Raw genomic sequence first — 26,032 nt, forward strand, 5'->3', positions numbered from 1 at the left:
TGAGCCGGGCCGATTGGAATGGTTTGGTTGTTTTCAACACAGCCTCAGATGTTGAAGACCCTCGATCTACTTTGAAAGACGGCAGATGGGTTGGGAGACAGCTTGGTCTTCACTAGCTGCTCCTGTGGCTGACACACACAAGCAAGAGAAGGAAATAAATAAACAATCAGAGACAAACGTAGAGTGGTTCATTTCAGTTGAGGTTTGCAGTGGTCCGGAAGCATGATGACAGAAAAAGGGCAACGGCTGTGCTGCTCACACCAGTCATGTGAAATCAGAGGAGACCGGTTGAGGTGTGCAGTCAAAGAGCATCAGGTTTGCTGTCAAAACAGACAGCCTGACATCATCACTGCTTGCTTCTGTTAGAGCACTCTGCTCTGCTGATGGTAGCGATTCTCAAAGCCATACTGCAATCTTATCGGGTGGGTTCAATTAAAGGGCTCTTTGCACTTAGATGTTGCCTTTATTGTATTCTCTCAGTAATTACTGGATCAGTCTACGTGGCAAAATCCAGACTGCTGCTCTAAGTAACACTTCTTGCTTCTTGTTTGCCTAGCAGTGGAAGTCAGACAATGTTTAGTAGGTAATCCGAGCAGAAGTTGACAGAGATTGTAGGCTTGCTGTCCCAGCGGCACTTTAGATATAAAGGCACATCATTGCTGGAGGAAAAGCAGACTGTGCACACAGCTACCCATTATTAGTGCTGTCAACGATGGCAGCTTCTGAAGCTTGTGTGTGTGTGATGTGCATACGTTTTCGAATGTGTGCATGTACAGTGCATAATTGTGTGTTTGTGTGGTGTTATCTTCCTCCCACACCTCCCTACACCTCCACACACATTTTGCTGCTGTGTGCAGTAGCAAGGGCTGCTTCTCTTAAATTAGATTCTCGCTGAAAAAGATTGCAGCCTTACTGCAACATCACACTTTACCAGAATGGCAAATAATCCATTATCACTCACTCTGTCTTGCATGCTTGTCTCTCTCACACTCTCTCTCACACGCACGCACGCACGCACGCACGCACGCACGCACGCACGCACGCACGCACGCACGCACGCACGCACGCACGCACGCACGCACGCACGCACACACACACACACACACACACACACACACACACACACACACACACACACACACACACACACACACACACACACACACACACACACACACACACACACTAATACAAACACACACACACACACACACACACACACACACACACACACACACACACACACACACACACAGACAGCCGGTGCCTCTCTCGTATTCTCATCCTTTTAACCCATCTCCTTTGTTCTCTTCCTGTTCCCCCTCTCTTTCTCTCTCTCTCTCTATCTAAATCGCACTCTTCCACCCTGACTGAGCCCTGCCCACTTGGCACAGGACACTGCTGTATGCCAAGGAAGGCAGCGTGGGAACAGGGAACAGGTCCAAGTGAAAAGAACAGCAAGAGAAAGAGAGGGAGCAATGGGTTGGAACGGTTAAGAGAGCAAAACAAAATGCCTAAATCAGGCTTAACACTATTCAGGAAGGCGAGAGGAGGGGCAACGCGCCGCCGAGTAAAAAAACAAACAAAAAAAAAATTCGGAGGTGAGTTTCAGGATGCAGTGTCCCTGCGGGCTGTTTCACCCCGACAGTGAAGCACTACTGTGAGCAACATTCTCGTCCCCCCGCCGTTCATCTGTGTCAGCGCCACACACACAAAAAAAAAAACACTTTCATGCACAGTATTCAGAAGTTCAGGGAAAGTTCCCTTGGTGTTCTGACAGCACAAATACAAAATGCCGCCTCTGCAAGCAAATAACCTGGAATCTGTCATGCGTCGGATCACTACTTAAAGTAAAATGGCAAACAGTGTGGTTCCCGGTTAACCCATTAAAACCGGGAAAGATATACAAGCTCATAGCGCGTCACTTTGTGCTGCGCTATGAGCTTTTAGATCTGCAATTTTTCTTTGCTTCTGGAGGTCCCTGGAACAAAATATTTTGAGATGGGGGTCCGCGGCCAAATACATATACATTTTGGGGGTCCACTGATATAGCAACAGAGCTTTTTCCCAAAACTGTCAGCATTTAGAAGAATCGGCCTCAGGTGGGTTAAGACATTCATTCTACAGTAAGCATACAGTAATGCTACCCGTTCTCTACGGTTTGCCGGTGTCGAGGTTGCCTCGGGCCTCATTCCACTCACACCGCTGCTCTTCATGTGCTGAATGCAGTGGCTCGGTGGCGCACAACTGTGCGCGGGCACGCGAGCAGACAGCCTGGCCCCAGGTTAAGCAACGCTTTGTTCCCTCATTTCACAGTTTACGATCTCATTTAACACATCCCTGCCTTCAATGGGTTCAAGAGAACACTGCGGTTGTCGGAACTAAAGTATCTGGTGTTCTGAGCTGCAGGTCGCCTTTGCTGCGCATGCCTTCGAATCATATTTAGTGTCCGCAATTTAACAAATTGATTTGAGTTAATCCCCATCCCACGATTGTGTGTGTGTGTCCGCTGTGTGTGTATTGGGGGCATAGACAATCCCCAGTGGATGCTTAGTGGGATGTGTAGTGTTTGGTCAGACATCTGGGGGTGTGGTGAGTGAGTCAGTAATGAATTGGCAGTGGGTAGGCAGTCGGTGACTGAGGTGGATTATGTAAGATTGACCTGATCTTCTGCCAGGCTGGTTTCTGTCCTGTTCTCAGATCGTACAGTGACTGATGAAAATTGCCCCAACACTTGCCTGACTGCATAGTATGCATTTGTGTTTGATACTGTATGTGTGCTGAGAAGTGGCCCACAGGAATCGTTAATAATCTAGCTCACCTTTACTGTGACCTGTATGTGTGTGTGTGTGTGTGTGTGTGTGTGTGTGTGTGTGTGTGTGTGTGTGTGTGTGTGTGTGTGTGTGTTCGCATGCAAGCGTGCGCCGCGTGAGTGTGTTGAGAATGAACCCAAAGGAATCATTTCACTTCTCTGCTCAAACTTTGAATAATGAAGCTGACCTTTACTGTGACCTGTGTGTGTTGTGTGTGTGTGTGTGTGTGCGTGTGCGTGCACGCGCAGTGCGCACTGCGCACACACGCACGTGCCTAAGAGTTCCTGTGAGTGCATCTGTTCCCTTGAATACATGCAAGGTTGTGTTTAACAGGGAAAGTTGAGGGTCGATAATGACACTGTAGATGTAGCGATCATTACATACGTTTTTACTGTACTCTCAAGGATATGAATACACAGTCGCCTTGCGCTGTAGTCTCCAACAATCTCTAGTAACACTGTAAATACTCACTACTGGGCAGGTGTTATTAACAGATACTGTGACCATTGTCACCTCTCATATCGACCTCCACCAGCATCAAACAATACTATAGACTTAAGGGCCCCCAAAGAGATCTAACTGGGGCATTCAATATTAGAATTATGCAAATGACCAACAGCCAGGTCATTCTGTCTACTCATGCATTAATTGTGTTTTCAAGAAACACTGGAAACATTCTGCTCTCTCCAGGAGCAATGTTGACAGGAGGGCAGCCAATGTCTCCACTGAACTCTTCAAAGCACTTAAAGCCAGTCTAGGCCAGAGCGGCACATTGCACAGTGACAATATTCTCCACTGGCAGATGGCACTGAACAGTGTGGGCAGGCGGGCTGGGGAGGAGGCGGAAGTTCCCCTCCCCCTGGAGATTCCCTAAAACATTTTCCCTGTCATGTAACAGCTGCCCAGAGTAACCTCCCCCAGGAGAGAGCAAGAAGAAAAGAGGTCATGTCAAACTCCCCTCTTCTGGTTTAGCTGACCATAAGCATAAGACGGCGCAGACAGAATTGTGTTACTTCTCCGCTTCCCTAAGTAAAGTGAAAATGTTCAATCTATTGATACATCTGCCCATCTCTGTTTTCTCAGTCTCATTTTCTCTGAGAACACAAATCTGGGACGAAATGTCCAAATTTATGAACATTTGCTTATTTCTCTGTACTCATCGGGCCTGTTCTATTCAGGCCAAAGTCAGGAGCAGAGCTGGAGCACTTGCCTGGCATTACCTAATACAGTATGTGGCCTGTTTTAAATAGCTGGGTCACTTTGAGCTGCTCTGGGACAGAATCCTGTATCATTTCTCGGAGACACTCCGGCAGCATTATCAGGACACCTGTGAGATGTGAAGATGACTTTCAGATACATACATTGCATGCTGCTTTTAAACCTACCGCTCCCACAAACCTGCACATTTTTTTAAATGTATGCCATTTTTCAACATGGAAACGAATGGATGGCGATTCTGAAAAATATTTACAATTATCTCAAATAATTGAGATCGGGCGATTATTTCATAATTATGACAGGCCTAGGAGTGGGAAGCTTTTCCCTTTGCACTCAATACATACGTCTGTTAATTTCAGTGTAATAAACAAAATGGAACGGAAAGTGCGTCTTTGCACCGTCCAGGTCTCTGCGCTCACCACCTTGGTTGTGATGCTGAGGTCTGGCCTCTCGGACACGCTGCTCTGCTGGCGGTTTGAGGGGCTGGGGATCCCGCCAGCGTGGAGAGGCGCAGGGATGGGATGAGTGGCGGTGGTGGCAGAGACATGGTCAGCTTGGTGCAGAGCTATGGACTTGTGGGCCTCCACACTGTAGGCAGCCTGGTAGCTGGTCTCAGGGGACAGGCGGGGAGCTTCAGACACAGGGCTGGTGTATGGAGCGGAGGGGCTCTTCCTGGTGCTTTTGGCCGGTCTCACCCCTGTCCAAGGCCGGTACTCCTGCCTGGAGAATAAGAGATGTCGCTCGACTCAAAAGGAGTCGATTTGGTTCCATTTGTCTTCTCCTCAGAGTTCAAGTAAAACTTAGTATTCACTGTGCATGTACAAAACTATTCATATTCAATATTCAGACAATAATAATACAATAATAATTGTTTTTGAAGCGCTTCCTTTATGGAGGTATTGAGACCATCACGTATCCTGTATGGAGAATATTAAAATGTGAAATATGGATGAGGGCTTTGTGTACATTTTGTCTACCACACCATCAAAGAATGACTTAGACATTATCAGATCGTAATGTATGTGCACAGCAAAATCCTGAGGCTTGATTTAACTCTGAGAGTGTAAATATTGGGTAAATTATATATATACTCAGGGTTTTACTTTGTGCACTCTGTTATGTTCCATGTTTAGGCCTGGAGTCAACAGCTAACCTTTTCGTGGATGGTAAAAATGCAAGCTCAACTTTTCTTATCCTCACTATTGATTAAAGTTCCACCTAGCACTCCAGTGTGAGAATATGAAATGCGGGAGAGAATTATTGATGGTGGGCCCCCATTCCATATGGATCTAGCTGGCCAGATGCTGGCAATCAATGAATTATTAATGGGTACATCTAATTTGCCATCAACCTACTTAACATAACATAACTTAGCAGTTTTTTTCTGAACATACATTTAAAGAGAGCCCAGCTGTAATGGTGAGATGCAGTACATTGGTTCTCAATGTGGGGTCCAGGGGCTTCCAGGGGTCCCCAGCTAAATTATAGGAACCAAATGAACCCTTACTCTGAGAGTGTATTCCATTTGGTTCCATTTGTACACTCTCAGAGTTAAATGAACATGGCAGGATTTTGCAATAGATTGGGGTCCCATGGATCAAAATTTGTTTCAAATTGGGGGTCCGTACTCAGCCTAATATAGGGGTCCTCGAAAAGAAAAGGGTTGAGAAGCTCTATTGCAGGGGTCTTCAACAGGGGGTCCGGGACCCCTAGGGGGTCCTCAGAGTCACTACAGGGGGTCCGCCAAATCTTTTTGTGATATGATTTTATTTTTTTACCTTAACCACTTGAACCCAAGCATCCCTTTTCTGAGGAGAACCTTAGCAAAAAATAGCCGATCTACAAGCTCACAACGCCTCGCGCTGCAAGGCGTTGTGAGCTTGTAGATCGGCTATTTTTTGGCAAAGAGGTGTTTGGTGTGGAGGGAAAAAAGAGCAGACCAAGTAAACCAAAAAAAAGTTAAATCTGAAACACAATTTTTATACAATATAGAGGGGGTCTCTGCTTCATCTCTCTCTCAACTAGGGGGTCCTTGGCCTGAAAACGTTAAAGACCCCTGCTCTATTGTATAGTGCTGCAGCCTATATAGTGGACAGTGACAGGTGCTGAAGTGCAGTGCGTGGTGCTGAAGGGACAGCGCTCACAGAAGTGGAGGGTCTACCTGTAGCAGCTGGTGCCTGTGTGCTGCTGCTGCTGCTGCTCTTCCCCTCTGCTCCGCTCCCCTCTGTCCACCCTCTCCCCCTGTTGCTGCTGCTGGCTGGCATTGTCCGAAACACCACCACCACCACCAGCCCTGCCTCCGTTGCTAATCCAAGGGAAATTATCCCGTTTGGGAATCGGCCAGGGTTTGAAATCCTGCTTGTACTGGGTGACGCTCTGGAAAGGCACGCCTGGCGGATGGTAGTCCTCCCGGGGCTTGTAACTGGGCTCCTTCCGTGCCCCCCGGAACGATCCCCGTGATGATAATCCCGGGGCATCGCCGCCGGTGGGTGCCTTCGGGGACCCACCACGGTGGTGGGGATCTGGGCTTGAGAAGTTCCTCGTCACGCGGTCCGTGGGCACCCGTTTGGTGACGGACCGCACTTCTTGATGATCGGCGATGTCCGAGTAATTCTGGATGGTCAGCGGGACCGAAAGGTCCGATTTATCCAGTTGACTCCAAAAGCGAGCCAGGCAGCACACTCTGCTGATACACGGCCAAGCCATAATAATGACTTAAAGAAAAAACAACAAATCAAATTTCAAGCAAAGAAATGGAAAAAAAAGCAACGGAAATTGTAAAGAACAAGCGTTAGGCTACATTCAGTTAGAGTACAATGTTGTCCATTCCAGGAGAACTGAGAGCGAGGATATAGATGTCCAACTGTCCAGAGGAGGAATGATCTAGGATGTCCAGGATCTAGGATCTAGGATGTCCAAGTGTCCAGAAGAGGAATGCCAGCACGGATGAAACGGAGATCGTCGGGGATTGTCTTTGAACACGTGGTTCGCGATAGTGCCTTGACTGTGCAGAGGAATGATTCAAGCCTGATGCATCTCCTCAGTTCTAGTGCGTGTTCACATCTGCCAGGAAATCAATTTCTCTTCATGTCTCCAACTAGCCTTGGATCAAGACTATCATAGATGTATTTTATCGAGTCTGACTTTTACTTTCGTATCTATGATAGTCTTGGGCTGCAGCCCACAATTGTCACTGTACATCCGCGCGGAAAGCCCGTACTTCACTTGTACAAAGAAAAATATATAAAGTGCTAACCCTGCAGCCCCGGATTTTAACTCGGCATTCGGAGCCTGTATGCATTGTATTAGTTCGTACTTTTCAATAAAGAAGTGTTTTAATCCCGTCTGTGTTGGATTCTGTCGGAAGTTCCATATTCCTCAATGGGTGGTAGTGACGAGGCGCATCTGGTGAAAGCCAGTATTACTCAATGTAAACAGGAAGTAAACGAGCGGTGGGGGTGGCGTTCATGCACAGGCGGGATTAAAACACGTATCTATTTAAGAATACCGACAAATATATTGCACAAAGACTCCGAAGCGCGAGTTAACATTTGGGGCAACTTAATAAGCAGCTTATATTTTGCATTTGTACATGTTTGGAGTAATACGGGATTTACTTGTGAAAGTTCAGGACGCTCTGTGGGGTGCTAGCCAAGACTATCGTAGATATAAAAATGCCTGAATCGATCAAATACATACATCTATGATAGTCTTGATCAAAGGCTTGTCTCCAACCATGGAAAACAAAGGACTTTAATTCAACAAGTATTTCGTGGACCAGAGCTCCACCCACACAATTCGCAAATCACTGAAGTAAAACAAATATTGTTAAATGTCTTTCTCAGTTGTTCGAGGTTACATAATTTAACTGCAGTGCCACAGGTCTCATGATGGGATATTGGAGTATAGGCTAATCCTTCTGAATGCAAACACCTGCAGCTACTCTAGAAGATCCAAGCGCACAGGCAAAAACAATGGTCTACATCAAATTGAATTTAGCCTACATACACGAATCTTTTTCAACACTTGAACGTCGGCAATTTTCCCTAGGCTATACCTACTTCTTGTCGCCTCAAATTGCTCTATTCCATTGGTTCTCTAGTCTAGCCGTTCTCGTGTGTTTTTGTGTGCGTGCCATTTCTTGAATTAAGGCTGAGCAATTACGGACTTACGGTAACACTTGCTCATAAGGTAGCGTACCCGTAATTAACGCTTAATTTATGATTATTTAATTCATGAATTAAACGTTAATTAAGCATTAATTATGCATTAATTAAGTATTAATTCATGTATTAAGTAACTTTGCTTAACTAATGATGTTAATTAATGATGAATTACAAGGAATTCATGATGAATTAATCCTTAATTAACGCTTAAATGTATTAAGTAACTTTGCTTGACTAATGATTAACTAATGATGTTAATTAATGATGATGATGAAATACAAGGAATTAATGCTTAATTAACGCTTAAATAATGTATTAAGTAATCATAAATTAAGCGTTAATTACGGGTACCTTATGAGCAAGTGTTGCCGCAATTACTTATAACCCCCATGGAGGACTGGCAATGAGAGATAGGCTATGCACGTGTATAGCAGCACTAAGGGTTCTTATTGGCCAAATGTATACAGAGGGACAGCTTTAGATAACCCTCCACTGAGTATGAAATGAAGAGAGAGAGGTCATCATGCATGAAGCACACTTCTGCTGTAGAAGGAGAGAGACAGAACTACTTGCATCAGTGAAAAAGAGGAAGGCACCAGGATGGGCATCCTGAATATATGGTTACGCCTGATGTTCTATAGGTGTCCTGAGCCAAAAAATAGCTGATCTACAACTTCACAGTGTGGACATGATATAAATTAGGCATTTGAGGATTGAGATGTCCAATATCTACTGACAATGTGGCAAACTTCAAAACAGGGAGGAAATGGGGAAGATTCAACAGAGACAAATGGAGTGGTTCAAGGGGAAAACAACGCTCATTGTGGGGCAAAAGACAATATGGCTTTGACCTAGCTCTGGTCCATAGCATTAGAAGAAGGAGAACTCCTATAACGCTATGGACCAGAGCTAGCTTTGACCTCGCTTTAAAAGAAAAAAAAAGTATTTTTTAAATTATTTTCCAGGTAGAAAATTCAGCAAACAAAAGGACAAATACGAGAAAGACAGTGACACATACACAGAAAAGGAATAAGTAAAATGAAAATGAATTAAAAAAGTAAAGTAAAGACAAACAAATTAACATAAAAAATTGTTGAGGTGGGCAATCATTCAATTAATGAGTTACATTTCCCATCAAGAAGTCCATTTTTTCCAGTTCTTCACATACTGATCCGCTTTCAACCTAAGAGAGAAGGTCAGATTCTCCATAGTCTATCTCGTTGACTAGGCCTACTGTAGTCCAATCTTCCTTGGTAGGTGGTGTGGCCTGTAGCCATTTCCGAGTGATGGCTTTCTTACAAGCAACCAAAATGATTTTATACAGATATAAGTCCCGGCTCATGAGTTCAACAGGAATTTCCCCCAGATACACTGTAACAAAAGAACATTCAATTTCTATTTAAAAAATAGCTCTATTTCTTTGATAATCTGCCATCATTTTAACACATTGCCTCCAACATTGACCCTGTCCTTGACAGCCCTGTTGTAAACTTTTCAGTTTTGGGGTAATAAAGTAAAGTAAGTATTCTTCCAGGCGAATTCCCGCCAAGCTCTTGAGTAGTAGTTCTAGTTTGACCTTAACAAATACCATTCCAATCCTCCTCAGATATCTCCAGGCCCGATTTCTTCTCCCACTTCTGTTTGACTTTTATAGCTTTGACCTTGCTTTTGATTGATTGACTGAATACTTTATTAACAGTTGGCCAAAAAAAGCACAGAAGTACAGGTCCATACTAAAAGGATAAACTCAAGAAAGCACTATGGCTTGTTCCATTGGGGTCCTGTGTATTCAATTCATGGGGTACAGAAGCCCCACAAAAAGAACATTTGTCTGTTTTGAAGCTGTTCATTATGTTTATGTAAATATTGTCACTTGCCAACTCCATGAAAAAAAAGGAAAAAAAGACTGAAGATGAGGAATTACTTTAATTAAAAAACTATATAAGGACGGCATCCATATAGGTTTTGCATGAATAATTAATTTATGTTTAGCCTGTCTGTACTATATGTCTCTTGAACGCTAATCATGCAATAAAGTATACATTTTATTAAAATGATTATACGTCTATCTAAATAACATACACAGTATATGTGAGAAAGTACAAGCACAATCAGCATCAATCAAAATAAGTTATACAAGGAAATAAGGAGTGCTCGGGGTAACATGGAGTTTTTCATACTGCAAAAATAGGAAGTGAGTCTACGGTGCTACAGCCCAGACTAGAATGAATGGAGGAGTAGTAGTCAAGCCCAAGGGGCAAGGCTTGGATATTTACGATGAGGCCAACACGGAAGCTTATGAATGGCCAGAGTGGCGCTGTTTTACCCTGCGCCGACCTGAAGTGTCAGAAAGAATTTATTTTAGCGCAAGTGAATGGGTTTTTGACAAACTTTAGACTAGATTTTCTTACCGTAATAAATGTCATAAATTCTATATGCTTCCAGTCGCTAGTTTAAAGTCTCCTTTCAATCATCATGATATGCGTTTTGCTAAATTATGGTCCCATTTATTCTAAAATTGACGATAAAGTAGGCTATGCTCCAGGAGGGGCGGGATGATTTGATTGACAACCTACACAACCAATAGCATTCATTCCCCGCCCCCGCTCTTGATTGACAAGCTACCCAACCAATAGCATTTTTGGGGGTGTTTTCCGGTTCGCTGGTCACGTGTCTGGTCTCAACCAATAGCGTTTGAGTTCCGGCGTGGCCAACTGTATATATTAACGATGGAGGAATGCATGTTCCTGAACTATCGGCTTAATTTTCGTTCTGTAGAAAGCAGGGGAGTGGCTTTGTCCATTCTTTTTTACAGTCTATGGTCAAGCCTGGAGATGACTGAGGCTTGGATAAGGAGTTGGGCATGCAGACTCCTTGTGAGGAAGGGCCTGATCCTTGAGATGTTTAAGTGCAAACCTACAGAACAGGTCCCACTCCCAGGTTCTTGGGAGTTTGAGCAGGAGTCACCAGGGTGTTTTCAATAGAAATTAAAACAACTTGCAAGGGGGAACACTTGGAAGAAGATAAGTTCAGTTTTGTCTATGTTGAGCTTGAGGTGTTTGGAAGATATCCATTGTGAGATAACAGCCATAGATGCAGCAATGCACTCTGTAATCTGTGGCAGAGGTAGGGGTGAGCAGAGATGATATGACAGGGCCAAGAGATCTGGTGTAAAGGGAAACAAGGAGGTGGCCAAGTACAGATCTCTGGAGGACACCGGTCAAAAGGTTTCTTGAGTGCCGTTCCCGTGGTAACGAGGTCAGAAACTTTCTGACCTCGTTATCACGGGAACAGCTGTCTTTCTGACAGGAAGAGTGTCCAGGAGAAGCTGGTTGTTTACTATGTCAAATGCTGCAGATAGGTCAAGGATGAGGACTGAGGTTTGTGAGGTAGCATGGAGCGACTTGTGACTTTGAGGAGTTGCTGTTTTAGAAGAATGGGCAGGCTTGATTGGTTATGGGGGTTGGTTAGAAAAATCATTCAAGCTGATAGATATGTTTTGTGGACCAGATTGATATGATCTAGAAATATCGATCTAACCAGTCAAATTAATATAGTGATGTCTTTTTGAGCCTGTACTTCAGTCTTTTAAACATGCCTTTTGTAACTCTACTATACTTTCTCTACCAAGGCCATGTAGCTGACTCCATATTTGCTATCTGGTGCTGGCTCCATATTTGCTATCTGGTGCTGGCTCCATATGTTTCCAATCAGTAAAAACCTGTCTTGGTCAACACTTTGTGATTAAATGCCAAATGACCTGTATCTGTGTAAGATGATCTGTATGACCGGGATATTGTCACTAATTTACTCTGTCAGCTGTCACCCTGTCACAGATAAAACCATACACATGTCCTATGATATCGAAGGAACAACTTGTTTATGGAACCGAGAATTGTACACAAGGACACCCTAAGATGAACAACAACTTAATATTAAGACAGCCAGACGCCTGTCCATCCTACGACTCCCATCCTACGTCTGAGGGTCTTAAAGCCAATCATAAGGATGCACCTATGTCTGATGTCATTGAAGTCCAACTGTGTATAAATACTATGGCCTGTTATTGAATCATTAGTGTGTGATTAATATTCTTGTCTGTAACTTGTACTGCCTCCGTGTACACACTCGAGCAATACAGATGGATCATTTTGGACGTACCAGGTGTCTGACTCACATTTCTTGGGGTGTTGACTGGACGGGTATTGGGGGGGTCTTTGTACCAAACCATCTTTTCATCTTTCTTGGGCTCGTGCCTTATTTATAGGGTTCAGATTTTAACCCTAACACAAGCATTTTGGAAAGAAAGAAAAAGAATGTTAATGTTTTTTGACTTGTCCTTTTCTTCTTTTTCCCATTCATGTTGTTTGTTTGTCTGTTTGGTCGTTTGTTTAGTTTGTTTACCCCTCATGCACTGCTGTAATTGTGCCAAAAAAAAAAAAAAAAAAAAGGAAAGCCTGTCTTTCACCCTGAACCAGTCTGTAGTTCTTTACTTTGGAGAGGTCAAAGAGTTTTCTTGGTAGGATGCACTCCAGAGCCATAAGTATAATGACTGTAATGGGAATGTATTTTTTGGAACTGCTCCAAAATACAGTAGCTTATACATAATTACATACAGTATTATACAGAACTAGGAGAGTAGGGAAAAAATAACAATGCAACACTACCACCTGTAGGAGACAATGTGATATTACGCTTCTGTGTCTATTGTCTGGTGTAAACAATTGACCATCAAATAGGCAATACAAACTATCCACACACACACACATGCACATAGATATTGTACACATTGTAAATATAATGTATACACAAATATTTAAACATATACTCTGAAGAGTATTTAAGAGAGAAATCATAGCACATTATGTCGTAAAGAACCTGCACAATGTGGGATACAGTTTTAGTAGAATAAGTAGTAGAAGTGCATAGTAAAAAAGAAAACCTCAGTGTTAAAATTGGACCCTCATGGTTCCTCTGGATAAGAGCATTTGCTAAATGCCTATAAATTGATGATGCCTGATTGTCTCTAAATCCATTTACAGATGACATTATCCATTACAAAACTTTCGTTTTCATACTCATAAGCTGAATGTATTTAAATACTGCTCCCAAACACTGAAGTTGTCTCAGCTGTTCATACCACCATCTGATTGAAGGTTCACACTTGTGTTAATCATCACACACCAGCCCACTCATTCAGTAAGTGATGTAAAATTGTCATCATGCAATGCTCCATCAGCATCACAGGGTGGCGCATGTGAGGAATTTGGTCCTGGTACAGTGGATTTCCTGAGCATCATCAGTAGTGTTTCTTCATGACCAATAAAGACAGTTATCCTAATAAGAGAATAAAATAATTTATAGAACTTTAATGAAATTGTGTATGGGAGTTCAGTTATTGCAGCTGCTCTCCTGTATAATCTCATAACCATTGCAGGGCATTAATATGAATATATTTAAGTTTTTTTGTTTTTTGTTAAAAAGAAAAAGCTCTATATTCTGATAGTAATCATTGCTATAGAGTGTTTGTTAGGTAGCAGGGATCCCCCGTACCTCTTTAATAAACAGAAAATAATATTTTCAAGTGGGTTGCACATTTTCAGCCAATCAGGAGAAAGCATATCCATTTTATCATGCAGCTTACATTACTGTTCCAGTTCCAATTATGTCTGCTCATTTCTTTGTGTCATCACTTCCAATTGCACTAGTATATCTTGTATCCTGTGTGAGTTCTCTTTCCTGATTGGATAAAATTGGTATCCTGACCTGAAAATATGTTTTCTTTTTAATAAAGAGCAGGAGAGTCAGGGAGACTCCTGTTACTGAATAAACACCCTATTAAGTATAGTACTATCACAATATAGAGCTTTTAACACTTATTGTAACAAAACAAAAACATCACTTACCTATGTGAACACAGGAGGATCAATTGGGTAAACTGTATTATTATTACTTCCTGTCCTCTTATGTTATACACAGGACCACAATGGAAATAAGCCCTCAAGGCTGACTATTGCAAATCTGTTAATAAAGTATTCAATCAATCAATCAATCACATGTTAAATAGTTCTTGTCTGACTGATTTGTGAATTTACAAGTCTTTATGCATATTCAAATATAGTTGTTGGAGGTATGTACATGTACAATATGTGCACTACAAACTCTAAAGACCTCATAAGCAACCAAGCCATAGACCAATTAATTGTTTACTAACATTGAGACTGGATGCGCAGGTGATTCTTCCACGCAATCAATTTCCAACCTGTTGTTTCGGGGTGCGCTAGTTTCAGCACACCCCAACCCCCTCTTGTGTGTTGGCTAGTGTGGCACGTCCTGGCGAGACCTGATAGAATGGGTTTCATTTAGCGCATACTGGTTGCACGCATACTGGTTCTTACCAGTGTGACGTCGTCTGTTAAGGGGTCTATACAGCTGATTTGAGGTATTCCAACATTGTCTTGTAGGACACATATCAGTTGAACCTGTTCTCCCTTTGGTATTTCTCAACCAGCGCCTTGGGACACAAGGTGGATCATGACATGCTCTGATATTATCATTGTATAAAGAACAACATTTAAATGTGTTATTTATTGAGTCCTTGCCTCATAGTCAACACAGTACATGTTGGAGTGTGTGAAACAATCTTCAGCTTTGTACGCCTCCATCACCTCCGTTCTGATGTCTTTGATGTGGGGCCGTAGTCCCCCCAACATTTTCATGACAGTCTCATTGGTGATATAGAACAGGATCTGTGTATGAACAGATGCAGGGCAGGCACATGCATTGATTACACTCATGGTAGACATATGCACATGTGTTTACCATAAAAAGAATCACACCCAGTGTGAAGTGGGCGGTGTGTGGTCATCACAACATGACTCACTTAAAAAAAACATAAATGTGTTTTTAAGTCCATACTGCTATTCATAGGGCTGCACATGTGTCATGTGTTTCGCTAGCCAATCACAGTCCTGAATTTGCAAAGTCAGCCAATCACATTACAGCTAGTGGTGATGACACTAGCTGTAATGTGGTTGGCTGACTTTGCAAAAGTATAGATTTGCATTGACTGTGGAAGGGTTAGCGTTGTAGATTGCGTTGTAGACTATTGGCCAATCACGGTGCAGGATTGGTCAGTGTCCAAACCTCACTTATAGGGGGTGGTTACACCGCCCCAAAAATACAGCAACATAGAAAGGTGCGCATAGTGGAGCGCAAATCTACGCCAGGAGGCATGCCCCTATAATAGTACTTACTTAGTAACGTCAAACTGCGTCAGTCTGTCTCTCTCGTGGTCTCTCCTTGTCTCTCTGTCTAACTGTCTGTCTAGGACTGCTTTTGGCCTGACTGTATTTTACAATACTGAAGGTGTTTTGTGGAAGATTAACCTAGAAACCAGCATGTTTTGAAATTGACAAAACTGAATATTCTATCTATAACTATTATCAGTCAAAGCCTGGAAAGTGCACAAATAAGCTTTGAGCTTCAGCCTATGCCTTTTTGATCAATCAGCATGAACTGTTGGATTATAGTGTGGTACGTTTGGTGAAATTGTTGATGTGGATCAAAATAAACTAAACTAAAGTGAGCTAGACTTAAAAATAAAGGTGTTTTTTCTTCCTCTAAAAGTGGACATGATGTAGCACTGAGTCACCATGCTAAATTCAGCAATCATTCATCAGGGGAGTTCTGCCTGTATTTAAGTTATGCCCTCCTCTCCCCTTGGTGCCATTACTGTATATGTATCTGAGGCAGCTGTGTTTTGACTCCATGTGGCGGGCTGGCCATTGCACCAACAGAGGGAAGTGACCTTTTATACTGTGCCAGAAAATGTTGAAATCCGGCTTGACAACTCAGGGCTGCAACATCTTGGCAAGGCTGACAGGGTGATGGGGAGGAAATATGACCGACAGGAACATGATATATGCTAGTTGCCTGATATAAGAGTCCTTTAAACTTGGGGTTTGTCCAGTGAAAGTCAGTGGGAGGAGTCTGGTCATAGTGAATCATTTATTCCATACTGCCTCACCCAGACAGAACGTACTGGGTGGCCTATTAATATGTTCTTTAATTGCTATTCTTCTTGCAAGTTGCACATGCTGTTTTTGGTTCTGAATCCATCTCTGGAGACAACTTCCTATAGGTTTTTGAGAAGAAAATTGCATCACCAACAAAGCACTGATCAGCAAAATCCTTCTTTAAAGGGGCATGAAACCATAGGCTGATTTTGTAGGTTTTTTTCAGTTCAGGTTAAAAACATGGCAAGCCAAGTAAGAAATGTAGCTGTATCTGTCTGACCACAGGTCTGCGGAGGATGCAACAAATCTCGGTGTGGTTGGCATCTTTGGAGGATTGGTGAAGCTTTGCCTCAGGTTTGTGCCGCTTAGCCAATATAAGTCCTAGATTGGCCAACCCAACCCGTCAGCTTAACTGATTGGCCGAGCTTTGCGCCATGTTTGTACTGCGTCACCAATATGAGTGGCAGCGTGTGCAACGGAATAGAAACTATGAGAGCTGTGGCCATAGATAAAGTAAGCGAATGAAAGCGGCGGCACAACATAGAACTCGACGCATGTGGTGCTGACAACAGGTACAACGAGTACATCAGATAACTGGACTGTTGCACATCGGGCAGGGCGTGTATTCCCGACTTTCCGGACTAGAGTGGCCAAGAGTAAGATTGTAAGTAAGATTAATAACGTCAATGCTTGGAATTTCACACACATAAATCAAACACTCCCGTTATTCATTTGATCAGCTGCAGCTGTGTTGCGTACATCACAATGTACAAGTATACAATGTATAAGGTTAATCTCATGCAGCCTGCCATGTTTTTACCCTGTAGTTTTTAAACTGAACTGGAAAACAAACTACAAAATTTGCCTTTAAATTGCCCTCCGTTTGAGTACCAACAGGCAATGCACACAAATCTATTGGCACACATTCCACACAAACACAATTAAGTGACGCTGCCTTGATTGGGGGTTGTTATAGGTGGAAGCAGAGAAAAGTTCACAATCTACACAATCTACAAAAGTTCACAATCAACAATTCTCTCTTATTTCTAGAGAGTTGGGCGGCATTTCCTGGTGAGGGGGCACTGTAACTGAATGACTGCTAGCCTCCCACTCTCACTGTAGCAGAATCCACTGAATCCACCTACACATCACCACCCACTCTATCCCGGGCCAAAACATTACCCACCTCCCTCCCCCCGTTCCCAAGGCTGAAGCTTACATCGAGCTCCCTCTCTCTGAAACGGGCAGGTGTGATTCTCATGGCTGTCATCCTCTGCATTCACCACACCACCGCACAGCCAGTTACCAGCCTCACATTAACACGCTCTCACACCTCGCCTCCATCGCTCTGACTCACAAGCACAGTAGTGTGCTCTGTCTGGAAGATTAAAGGCTGTCTGGCTATCTGTGAATATGGGTGACTAAAGGAAAGCAGCATTCACAAAGACTTTTGGTACTACTGTGTGCCAGTGTGAGTATTGGAAGGTTGCATGCTATTGCCTTTAGTTTCGGGTTAGGGTTTAGGTAATGGTTTGGGTTATTGGATTGTGGGTACAGCGTATCACCTAGGGACAGTTGCATAGGGGCCGCAGATGGTGCGACTGCACCCAGGTCCAGAGTGAGGGGTGGCCTATTTTGGCCCACCAATTACTCCATTAAGTTTTGCAGTACTGAAGGTTAAAATTGTAATCTTAGTGCTAAAAATCCAGTAGTCGTGTCTTAGTTATATAAAGGCAGTAGAAAGTAATCTCGACCTGTTGACGAAAAGAAGGGAATAATAGGAAATCTCACAGTTGGAACGAAAAATTAATTTCACCCATTTTTTCTGCAGTAGACTGTGACAGTCAGTCAGTCATTGGCTCCTCAAATTCACTGTGACAATGACACTTTTCACAGCAGACATATTTTAAGAGCAGATATACAGTAGAACCACAATGGAAAACACCTACATGAAACAATGTTATTTACCTTAACCCATCCGCTGTGAAAGGGTCTATTGGCACAGTGGGCCCCTGCTGCTGACATTAACATGGCTCTATTTGGGATCCTGGACCATGATGACTCATATGGCGTCCCCTGGTGGGAAACCCAAAGGTCTTTGTGTTGGCAGCTAACAGCTAGCAGCTGAGACGGCTATATTTACACACTTGCATTCATGCCATCAATATCTTTAAACATTAGGAGATTTAATAAAAATATATTTCATCTGATTTCTGTACATCTGACCTGCAATCGAAGACATTCACATTTAACAGCTAAACCTTGTCTGCTGTTTCTGATTCTGTAACAATTTGAATTGACTGATTATTTCTAAATTCAAGTTTAATAGTTTTATAGAATGTACATGTTCATTCCAGCTGAATATCCTTTAGTGTACATTTTAGAACTTTTGTTACAAAATCACTTATACCATATACAGATCACTCTCCCTGTAACATTTCTACATAAAAGATAGCCTCCAAATATAATAAACGTGTATCTCTTCATGTGAAAATAAACTTAAAAGACAAATAATTTTACAAATAACATTTCATTGACAAAGAGTGCCTCTTAAAGGTAAGTAGAAGGAGAAAGTATGAGAATGCGTGATTTTGCACAGTATAATTAATTCCTAGGTTCATATTAGTCACTCGACAACTTTTTAACCAGTAAAATCTTTTCATTCACTCAAGATTGCCTGGCTTGCACATCATACAATATAAACTTAATGTCAAAATACTAACACAAATAAACCAACACACAAATCAGAAAGATAAAGTGAAAGTGGCACTTAAAATATTTACTTTCAGATATGAACAACCTCTTTTACTTGCTCTTTTATCCACTTGGTAGCATGCACGGTATTTATAAAAACACCAAATAGATAGAAAATATAAATTGCACATTCATTTGAAGGGTGTTTGTCTGTGAATTGTATAGCATTGTCCTTGTGAGTGTACTCTGTACTCTGTACTCTCTGTGTGTGTGTGTGTGTGTGTGTGTGTGTGTGTGTGTGTGTGTGTGTGTGTGTGTGTGTGTGTGTGTGTGTGTGTGTGTGTGTGTGTGTGTGTGTGTGTGTGTGTGTGTGTGTGGGTGTATGCGGGTGGATGTTTGTGTTTGTGTTTGTGTTTGTGTGTGCACTCGCGCATGTGTGCATGCGTGTGTATGTGTTAGGGAGAGTGAGCGCTGGCATGCGAATATCACCCTTTGACATGTCCATGTCCTCCATCCTAAGTAGGTAAATGCCGTTTCAGCACATCCTTGGCGTTGCTTGGGAGCGACTCTGGAAAGTTCACGTCAAACTCTACCACGAGATCTCCTCTCTGCTCTGGGTTTTTAGGCATGGGGAGACCCTGTCCGGCAACAGTCTTTCTCATGCCAGGTTTGATGACATCCGTGATCTTCATGTTGCACGTCTTCCCGTCTATCGTTGACACGGTAACTGAACATCCGCACAGTGACTGCAATGACATGAATGTGGAAGTCAGCGAGGCATCACAGAACGTTATGTCATGCAGTGGACATTTCTGCGCAACAACTACAATGGTTTACAACTGAAAGTTATTTAAGCAGTTTAATTTGATGGTCCTGCCAGTGTCATGTTTTACCCACTCAACCAGTGGTCAGCACGTTAGGACTGCACTGTAAAAGCCTTAGTCCATTTGGGTCCATTTCTACACACTATATGCATGCGGTATAATGCTTTAGCCTATCTTTCTATATAAGTACCAGTCTGTGAAAACATGTTTTAGTATGCTCAAAATACTGATTGGTTTTACTTTTGACAGAAACCACGGTGCCTCGTAGGACTAAATCAATGTTTTCATGTCATTATCCATGACATCATCGGTGGCAGGCCTGATGTCGCTTTCATGCAGCAATCAAAATATTTGGACATTGAGGCCATGAGAACCAGGCCCAAACACTGAGCAGAGCATGAGAAGCCATATACGGTAAGTACATCTCGCTGTGAGTGTGCATGTGCGTGGGCAGCCCTCTCTCTCTCTGCCTTCAGTGTTGCTGCTGCCAAAGATTCCAAATTATATAATTTGAACATGTCCAAGGTTTTGTGTGTTTAATCTTTATAGGCCCATGGTTCAAGTCAACTGAGAATATTTTTTTCAGGGAGGCTGATCGTAGCCATGGCTTTCAATGCACGCATCCATGTTGAACATTAAACATCCCTTTCAACCCAAATTAACACCATGAACCCTAGCATCCCTATTCTGGGGCAAACATTCAGCGAAAATAGTGTTGCGATGCACTGTGAGCTTGTAGATTGACTGTTTTCACTTTTTGGCTAAGAGATTTAGGGAAAAAAGAAGGGTCCAAGTAGAGACCCCTGTGGGACACCGGTCAATTATATACAGTTTAAGGGGTTAAATAATTCTGAATCCACTCCTTCCTTCTGACTTATCTATCCTCCAACTATAAGACTAGCCTACATAGGCTATTTATTTATTTATTGGGGACGATGCGCTCTGAGCTTGTAGATTGGCTGTTTTCACTTTTTGGCCAAGAGATTTAGTGTCGAGGGAAAAAAGGAGGGGTCCTAGTAGAGACCCCTGTGACACTGGTCAATTATATACGGTTTAAGTGGTTAAATAATTCAGAATCCACCCCTTCCTTCTGACTTATCTATCCTCCAACTACTATAGACTAGCCTACATAGGCTATTTATTTATTGGGGATGGTGTCAAATATTTAAGTAAGTGCACAGCTGGGAATTTTTCCGGGATCGGGAGGGATTTTTGAAGCTCAAGTACTGCAAATTTTGGCCCACATCTGGGTTACTCAAACAATAGGCTCGACGCACAAGCTCGCTCATTGGAGGTAGTTTGTGATCGCAGTATTCAACTTTCATTGAAATTAGTTTTTCGTTCACTCTGCAGATAGAATATAGCACTATGTGAATTTTACACAGATGGGGTGCAAAGAGCGACACTCACCTGTCGTAAACTTATGCGTACAGGATATACAATGTTAGACCCTTCTCGCCTAAAATGTGCATGTGGTTTGTCCTTGATGACGAAAACGATGTCAGCAGGGATGGTGCTGGACGACTCGTCGCCCTCGCGCGGAAACGTGATCTTGGTGCCTTCCTTCCATCCCCGTTTGATCTCAATAGTGAGGATCTTATCCTCGTTGCGCATGGTCCTGCCATCCGGATTGAGCCTTTTGCGAGAGATTTTCATCCTCTTGGTGCAGCCGTGGAAAACCTCCTCCAGGGAGACTCTCAGTTCGTGGTGTATCGCAGGGTCTTGTTTCCGCCGCGGTTGCCCGCCAACACCCACGTGCCGGTCACGAGGGAATCCGTTCAGGTTAAAACTTGTAAAAGAGCCAAAGGGATCGTTGCCGTCCACCTCCATGTCCTCGTCGTCACGCCCATTGGCCTTACGCCCGAAGAACATCTCGAAGGGATTGGCGCCCCCAAAAAAGGTGGCGAATGTGGCGTGGGGGTCTCCATGAAAGGTGTAAGTGAAGTTGCTACCTTGTCCGTCAGCCGTGGGTCCATTTCCTCCCTTGAGACCTGGTGGTCAACAGAAATGTTGTCATCAGTGTTAAGTGTTCTCTCTAAACGTATACAACGTATCCCCACTAGACTCCAGTGGCTGCACCGTGATTCTCAACGCCCAATTTTCTAAGATATCTTATTTTATTTCTGGGACACCAATCTAAGAACATGCTTATTGTTAGACATGATTTGATCCGATATGGCAATGGTTCCCAAACATTTCAGGCCACGACCCCCCAAAATAATCATATTTGAACTGGGGACCCCCCCCCACCCTGAAAGCACTTGGCATTGTAGGCATTACATTTATTTAGTTTGACTTAGTTCCACAGATAAATATTGTGAAAACTGTATGTTGGTTTGTTTACTGTTGAGTGAGAAAACACATTAAGCTAATCATCTGTGGATCCCCCAAAATTATTTGGATCCCCCCGTGGGAGTCCCGACCCCCAGTTTTGGAACCACTGCGATATGGTAGTCATTCGGTCCATAATTCCTTTACTGTCTATGTAACTCTATAGGCTTGGCTATGGAGATAACACAAAAACGGATAAAAAATCTAAAATAACCATTCTTATGTTCTCTAGTTGTATTTACTTGTACATGTAATAATGGGCATCTCATGGGACCCCCTCACTACTACTGGTGGTTCCTAGACCCAGTGTTGAGACCCACTGCACTAAGTTAATAGCTGCAATACAGCACAGCTTAGTGCTCTACCCCCCCCCCCCCCCCCCCCCCACCCCACCCCACCCCCCCCCCACCACCCCACCGCCAACACACACGTATACTCACAGACATACAGTAATACCGTACCACAGTACCACCATCATCCAGTATTCAGAAATGTATGCTTTAAGATTGTATTATTCTTTCATCATACAGCAGATCAGCCTGCAACACTACTGTGCTTGTTGGCCTTATTGCAGCAGAATGAAAAGGTGGCCATTCTATTTCAGTGCAAGAGAGCTGGGCACTTGTGCATAAGTTTAATTATTTTATTAAGTATCCCAAAGTATAGGCTAATTATACACCTGAATCGGGGATAGTGTTAGGCCTATGTAAATATATGTTGTATACTTGATTGAAATGACATTTTGGTGTGTCACATTCACCATTATTAATTTGTTTGGTAAATATATCAAGCACAAATGATTTTACCAGTGATGTATTTTTAGCTGAGAAAATGTACAAATCCTGTCTGTATCTGCTGTTATGTAGGCCTATTGACACTGCATTATGTTTTAGGGACCATGGGAAAGTGCAGATCTGCTAATGTGCCTCAGTGTTCGTCATTGTAATGGGTTTTAAAATGTATAAAACTGTGAATGAGCCCAGTTGTCCCTAAATGGCCCCATGGGGCCACAACTGCAGTTCTCCCAGAAAATGGGCCCAGTTCCCTTCTATTTCTGACCACAATTGCAGCGCTGATTCTTACATAATGACAAGAATATAGTCAATCTACTAAAATAGGCTATAACGTTGTCGTCTAGCAATGTGCTTGATATTAGGTGCCCCTCGATCACTGTGTGACTTTTAATAGGACAGCATCTGCAACTCTACATCAGCATATAGCCTTGGATCAAGATAGATGTAGGCTATTTAATCAATTTTGATATTTGTATGTCATAGATATCCAAATATCAAATACATCTATGATAGTCTGACTCTTGAGTCTTGATCCAAGGCTAACATCAGCACTGATTTAACCAGGCTGGCGCCCTATAACGGGTTAATCGTATTAAGCCAAAGTTATACTTAGGCTATTACACAGTAACAATCCAGGTGTTTACGGTTCATAATGTAGCCTACCTTCCTCGCCGTACTGATCATAAATGTCTCGTTTCTTCTGATCGCTGAGGACGTCGTAAGCCTCGGCGATCTCTTTAAATTTCTCCTCGGCGTTGGCCGCCTTGTTCTTATCCGGATGCCATTTCAGCGCTTGCTTTCTGTAGGCTTTTTTAACGTCCTCGTCCGCCGCACCTTTAGAAAGACCCAATATCTTATAGTAATCTTTCCCCATTTTTTCCCCCCCAAAGCGGCCCCTGCGTTGAAGAGCGGCTTCAGTTCAGTCGATCCTGTCTATGTGGGCGCTGCCTGTCAGTTCAACTTAAATCACTAAAAATGAAAATGTGATATTATGGTGTCAATGGATCTAGTTCTAAACAATAACAGCTACCGATAAAGACCGTTTAGAGGCCGTTGTTCAACGCGCCGTGTTATTTATCCGTGACTAGGACCCTCTTTAAATAGACATAGCGCCCTCCTCCTCCCCTGCGTCCGGACCCACACTGGTATTCAGACGCTCTTTCTAGAAAGCCAATGCTGAGACGAGACACGTCATTCACCATACTGGACTCTTACAACCCACAGAGGTGCAAACTCCTACTCTGGCTGTTGTGGCTTAAGTTCAATCTGACATGAGAGATCAGCTCAGTATAGGCTACCAAACAGACGAGTACGGGCGCGTGTCATGCGCGTGAGAGAGAGAGAGAGAGAGAGAGGGAGGGAGGGAGAGAGAGAGAGAGAGAGAGAGAGAGAGAGAGAGAGAGAGAGAGAGAGAGAGAGAGAGAGAGAGAGAGTGAGAGAGAGTGAGAGTGAGTGAGTGAGTGAGTGAGTGATCCATCCGGATTCCAGACTGTTCCTATTTCCTATTATTGTAGGCTATTGTAGATTACATAAGATAAGATACATCAAGATAAGACCTTTATTTGATAAATGTAGTCGCCTAAGACAGTACAGCAGTTAATTTGAACTCATTCACTGCCATTGACATATAATCCGTCCGATTTTTCAATTGCCCAGAGCGCTATTGACGGATAATCCTCCGTTTTTGATTAAAATAATAATAATAATAATGAATACATATTTTTAAATATTATTATTTTTCGTTTTTCTCACACAGAACCCAAGATATAGTGATCCAAAGATTTACTACGCCATTCACTTCCTCGTTAACTTATTACTTAAAAAGGCTGTATATCTCAGCTCCTGTGTGTACTTTTTTTTACTATGTATTTTTGGCCGAGACATGCTATTTTCAAAGCAAACGGGAGGTCGCGATGACATTTTTCTTTTTTCGCAGAAGCACAGTGAAACCCTCTGTGATTAGCAACCATCACGGGATCGATCATACTGGAGATAAATATTCTGTGACTACTTGAAAAGGTAAGAAAATCAAGAAAATCGTAGGTAGGTTATTGTGGGCCAGTAATGTTTGGAATTTGCCAATCAGGATGGAATATGAAAAATCAGAGGATCCGTCTTGATCACTTGACTATAATGTGTACCGATTTGCCTGATGTTTGGACAAAATTTGTAGGAGTAATCTATTTTTTTGTGTGCAAAAAACTTGGTGGCGTTGTAATAGGGCAATGTTAAAAGGGTGGCATTTGTTCCTCAACATAGTGCGAATGCATGCGTGCAAAGTTTCACTGCAATCTGAGCTGCATTCATGATTTGCTGATTTTTGTTCCAAACAGGCCACACCTGCAAACTTTAGATGTCAATCTTAGCCAATCAGGATGGAATATGAAAAATCAAACAGATCGGTCTTGATCACATGACTATAGAGATCATGTGTACCGATTTGCGTGAAATCTGGATAAATCTTTTTTTTTATTTTATTTTTACATAAGTTAGCCTCCTGGTGGCGCTATAAAAGGCAGATGTGAAAAATGCAGGTCAAAGGTTTTTCCTTGGCCTCTTGGGAGTGTCCATACAAAGTTTTACACAGAACGGTGCAGTTATAGGTAACATGTATGGAAGATTTTATTGGACTTGAAAAAACAGTGCCCTGTCTTTGGTAGTGAAGTAGGCCTACCAATCAGTAGTAGGCCTATACATAAATAAGTAGGCTATTAATGATAGTATAGGTTCATATACAGCCTTTTGTCGTATACGATCTTTAACTGGACGTTTTGTTTGATTTATCTGCATTTTTGGGTTCAAATGGGTCTGATACCATACACGCCTGGAATGAAAGCACTCTCTGCACCACAGCGTCATCTGCAGTTGTGCAGTGGAAGTTACCGCACCTGCAGATGCCTATCCATTTACTGCAGTGCATAGAGCACAGTGTTGCCAAGTCTGCTTATTATAAGCGACTTAGGGCTTCTTTTTCAGTAAAGTTGCTAGTAAATGTTGGTAGTTGCGGGTTGCGGGTTTGTGAACTTGTTTCTAAAGTGTAGTTGCTTATTTGGGCTTGTTTCCAAATTTTGTAATTATTATTTAAAGCAGTGGTTCTCAAATATTTTCATGTCATAATCATGGACCACCCAAATGAATATGTAGACTATTTGTGTTGTTAGTCTTTGTTAGAAT

At 42.7% G+C, this 26,032-nt stretch overlaps 2 protein-coding genes across 3 annotated transcripts; both read right to left on the bottom strand.

Moving 5' to 3' along the window:
• dnajb4 (DnaJ heat shock protein family (Hsp40) member B4) lies at positions 1-24,121 on the bottom strand. 2 transcript variants are annotated; one of them, XM_084058808.1, is made up of 4 exons: positions 23,522-24,121; positions 21,144-21,724; positions 19,399-19,655; positions 1-128 (listed from the first exon to the last, which is right to left on the bottom strand). In XM_084058808.1, exons 1-3 carry the CDS (start codon positions 23,730-23,732, stop codon positions 19,425-19,427), a joined length of 1,023 nt encoding a protein of 340 aa, XP_083914934.1. In that variant the 5' UTR covers positions 23,733-24,121; the 3' UTR covers positions 1-128; positions 19,399-19,424. The 2 variants fall into 2 exon arrangements, with proteins under 2 accessions (XP_083914934.1, XP_083914933.1); XM_084058807.1 differs by lacking the exon at positions 1-128 and having other exon boundaries at positions 18,520-19,655.
• Positions 45-7,209, bottom strand: map6d1 (MAP6 domain containing 1; the record flags this gene model as incomplete). Its single annotated transcript, XM_084056794.1, has 3 exons — positions 6,193-7,209; positions 4,430-4,751; positions 45-128 (listed from the first exon to the last, which is right to left on the bottom strand). Exons 1-3 carry the CDS (start codon positions 6,735-6,737, stop codon positions 45-47), a joined length of 951 nt encoding a protein of 316 aa, XP_083912920.1. The 5' UTR covers positions 6,738-7,209.
• Positions 24,122-26,032: the final 1,911 nt, after the last annotated feature.

Source organism: Gymnoscopelus microlampas (genome assembly GCF_963454915.1).
Source record: "Gymnoscopelus microlampas genome assembly, chromosome: 5".
In the NCBI taxonomy this organism is placed as follows: domain Eukaryota; kingdom Metazoa; phylum Chordata; class Actinopteri; order Myctophiformes; family Myctophidae; genus Gymnoscopelus; species Gymnoscopelus microlampas.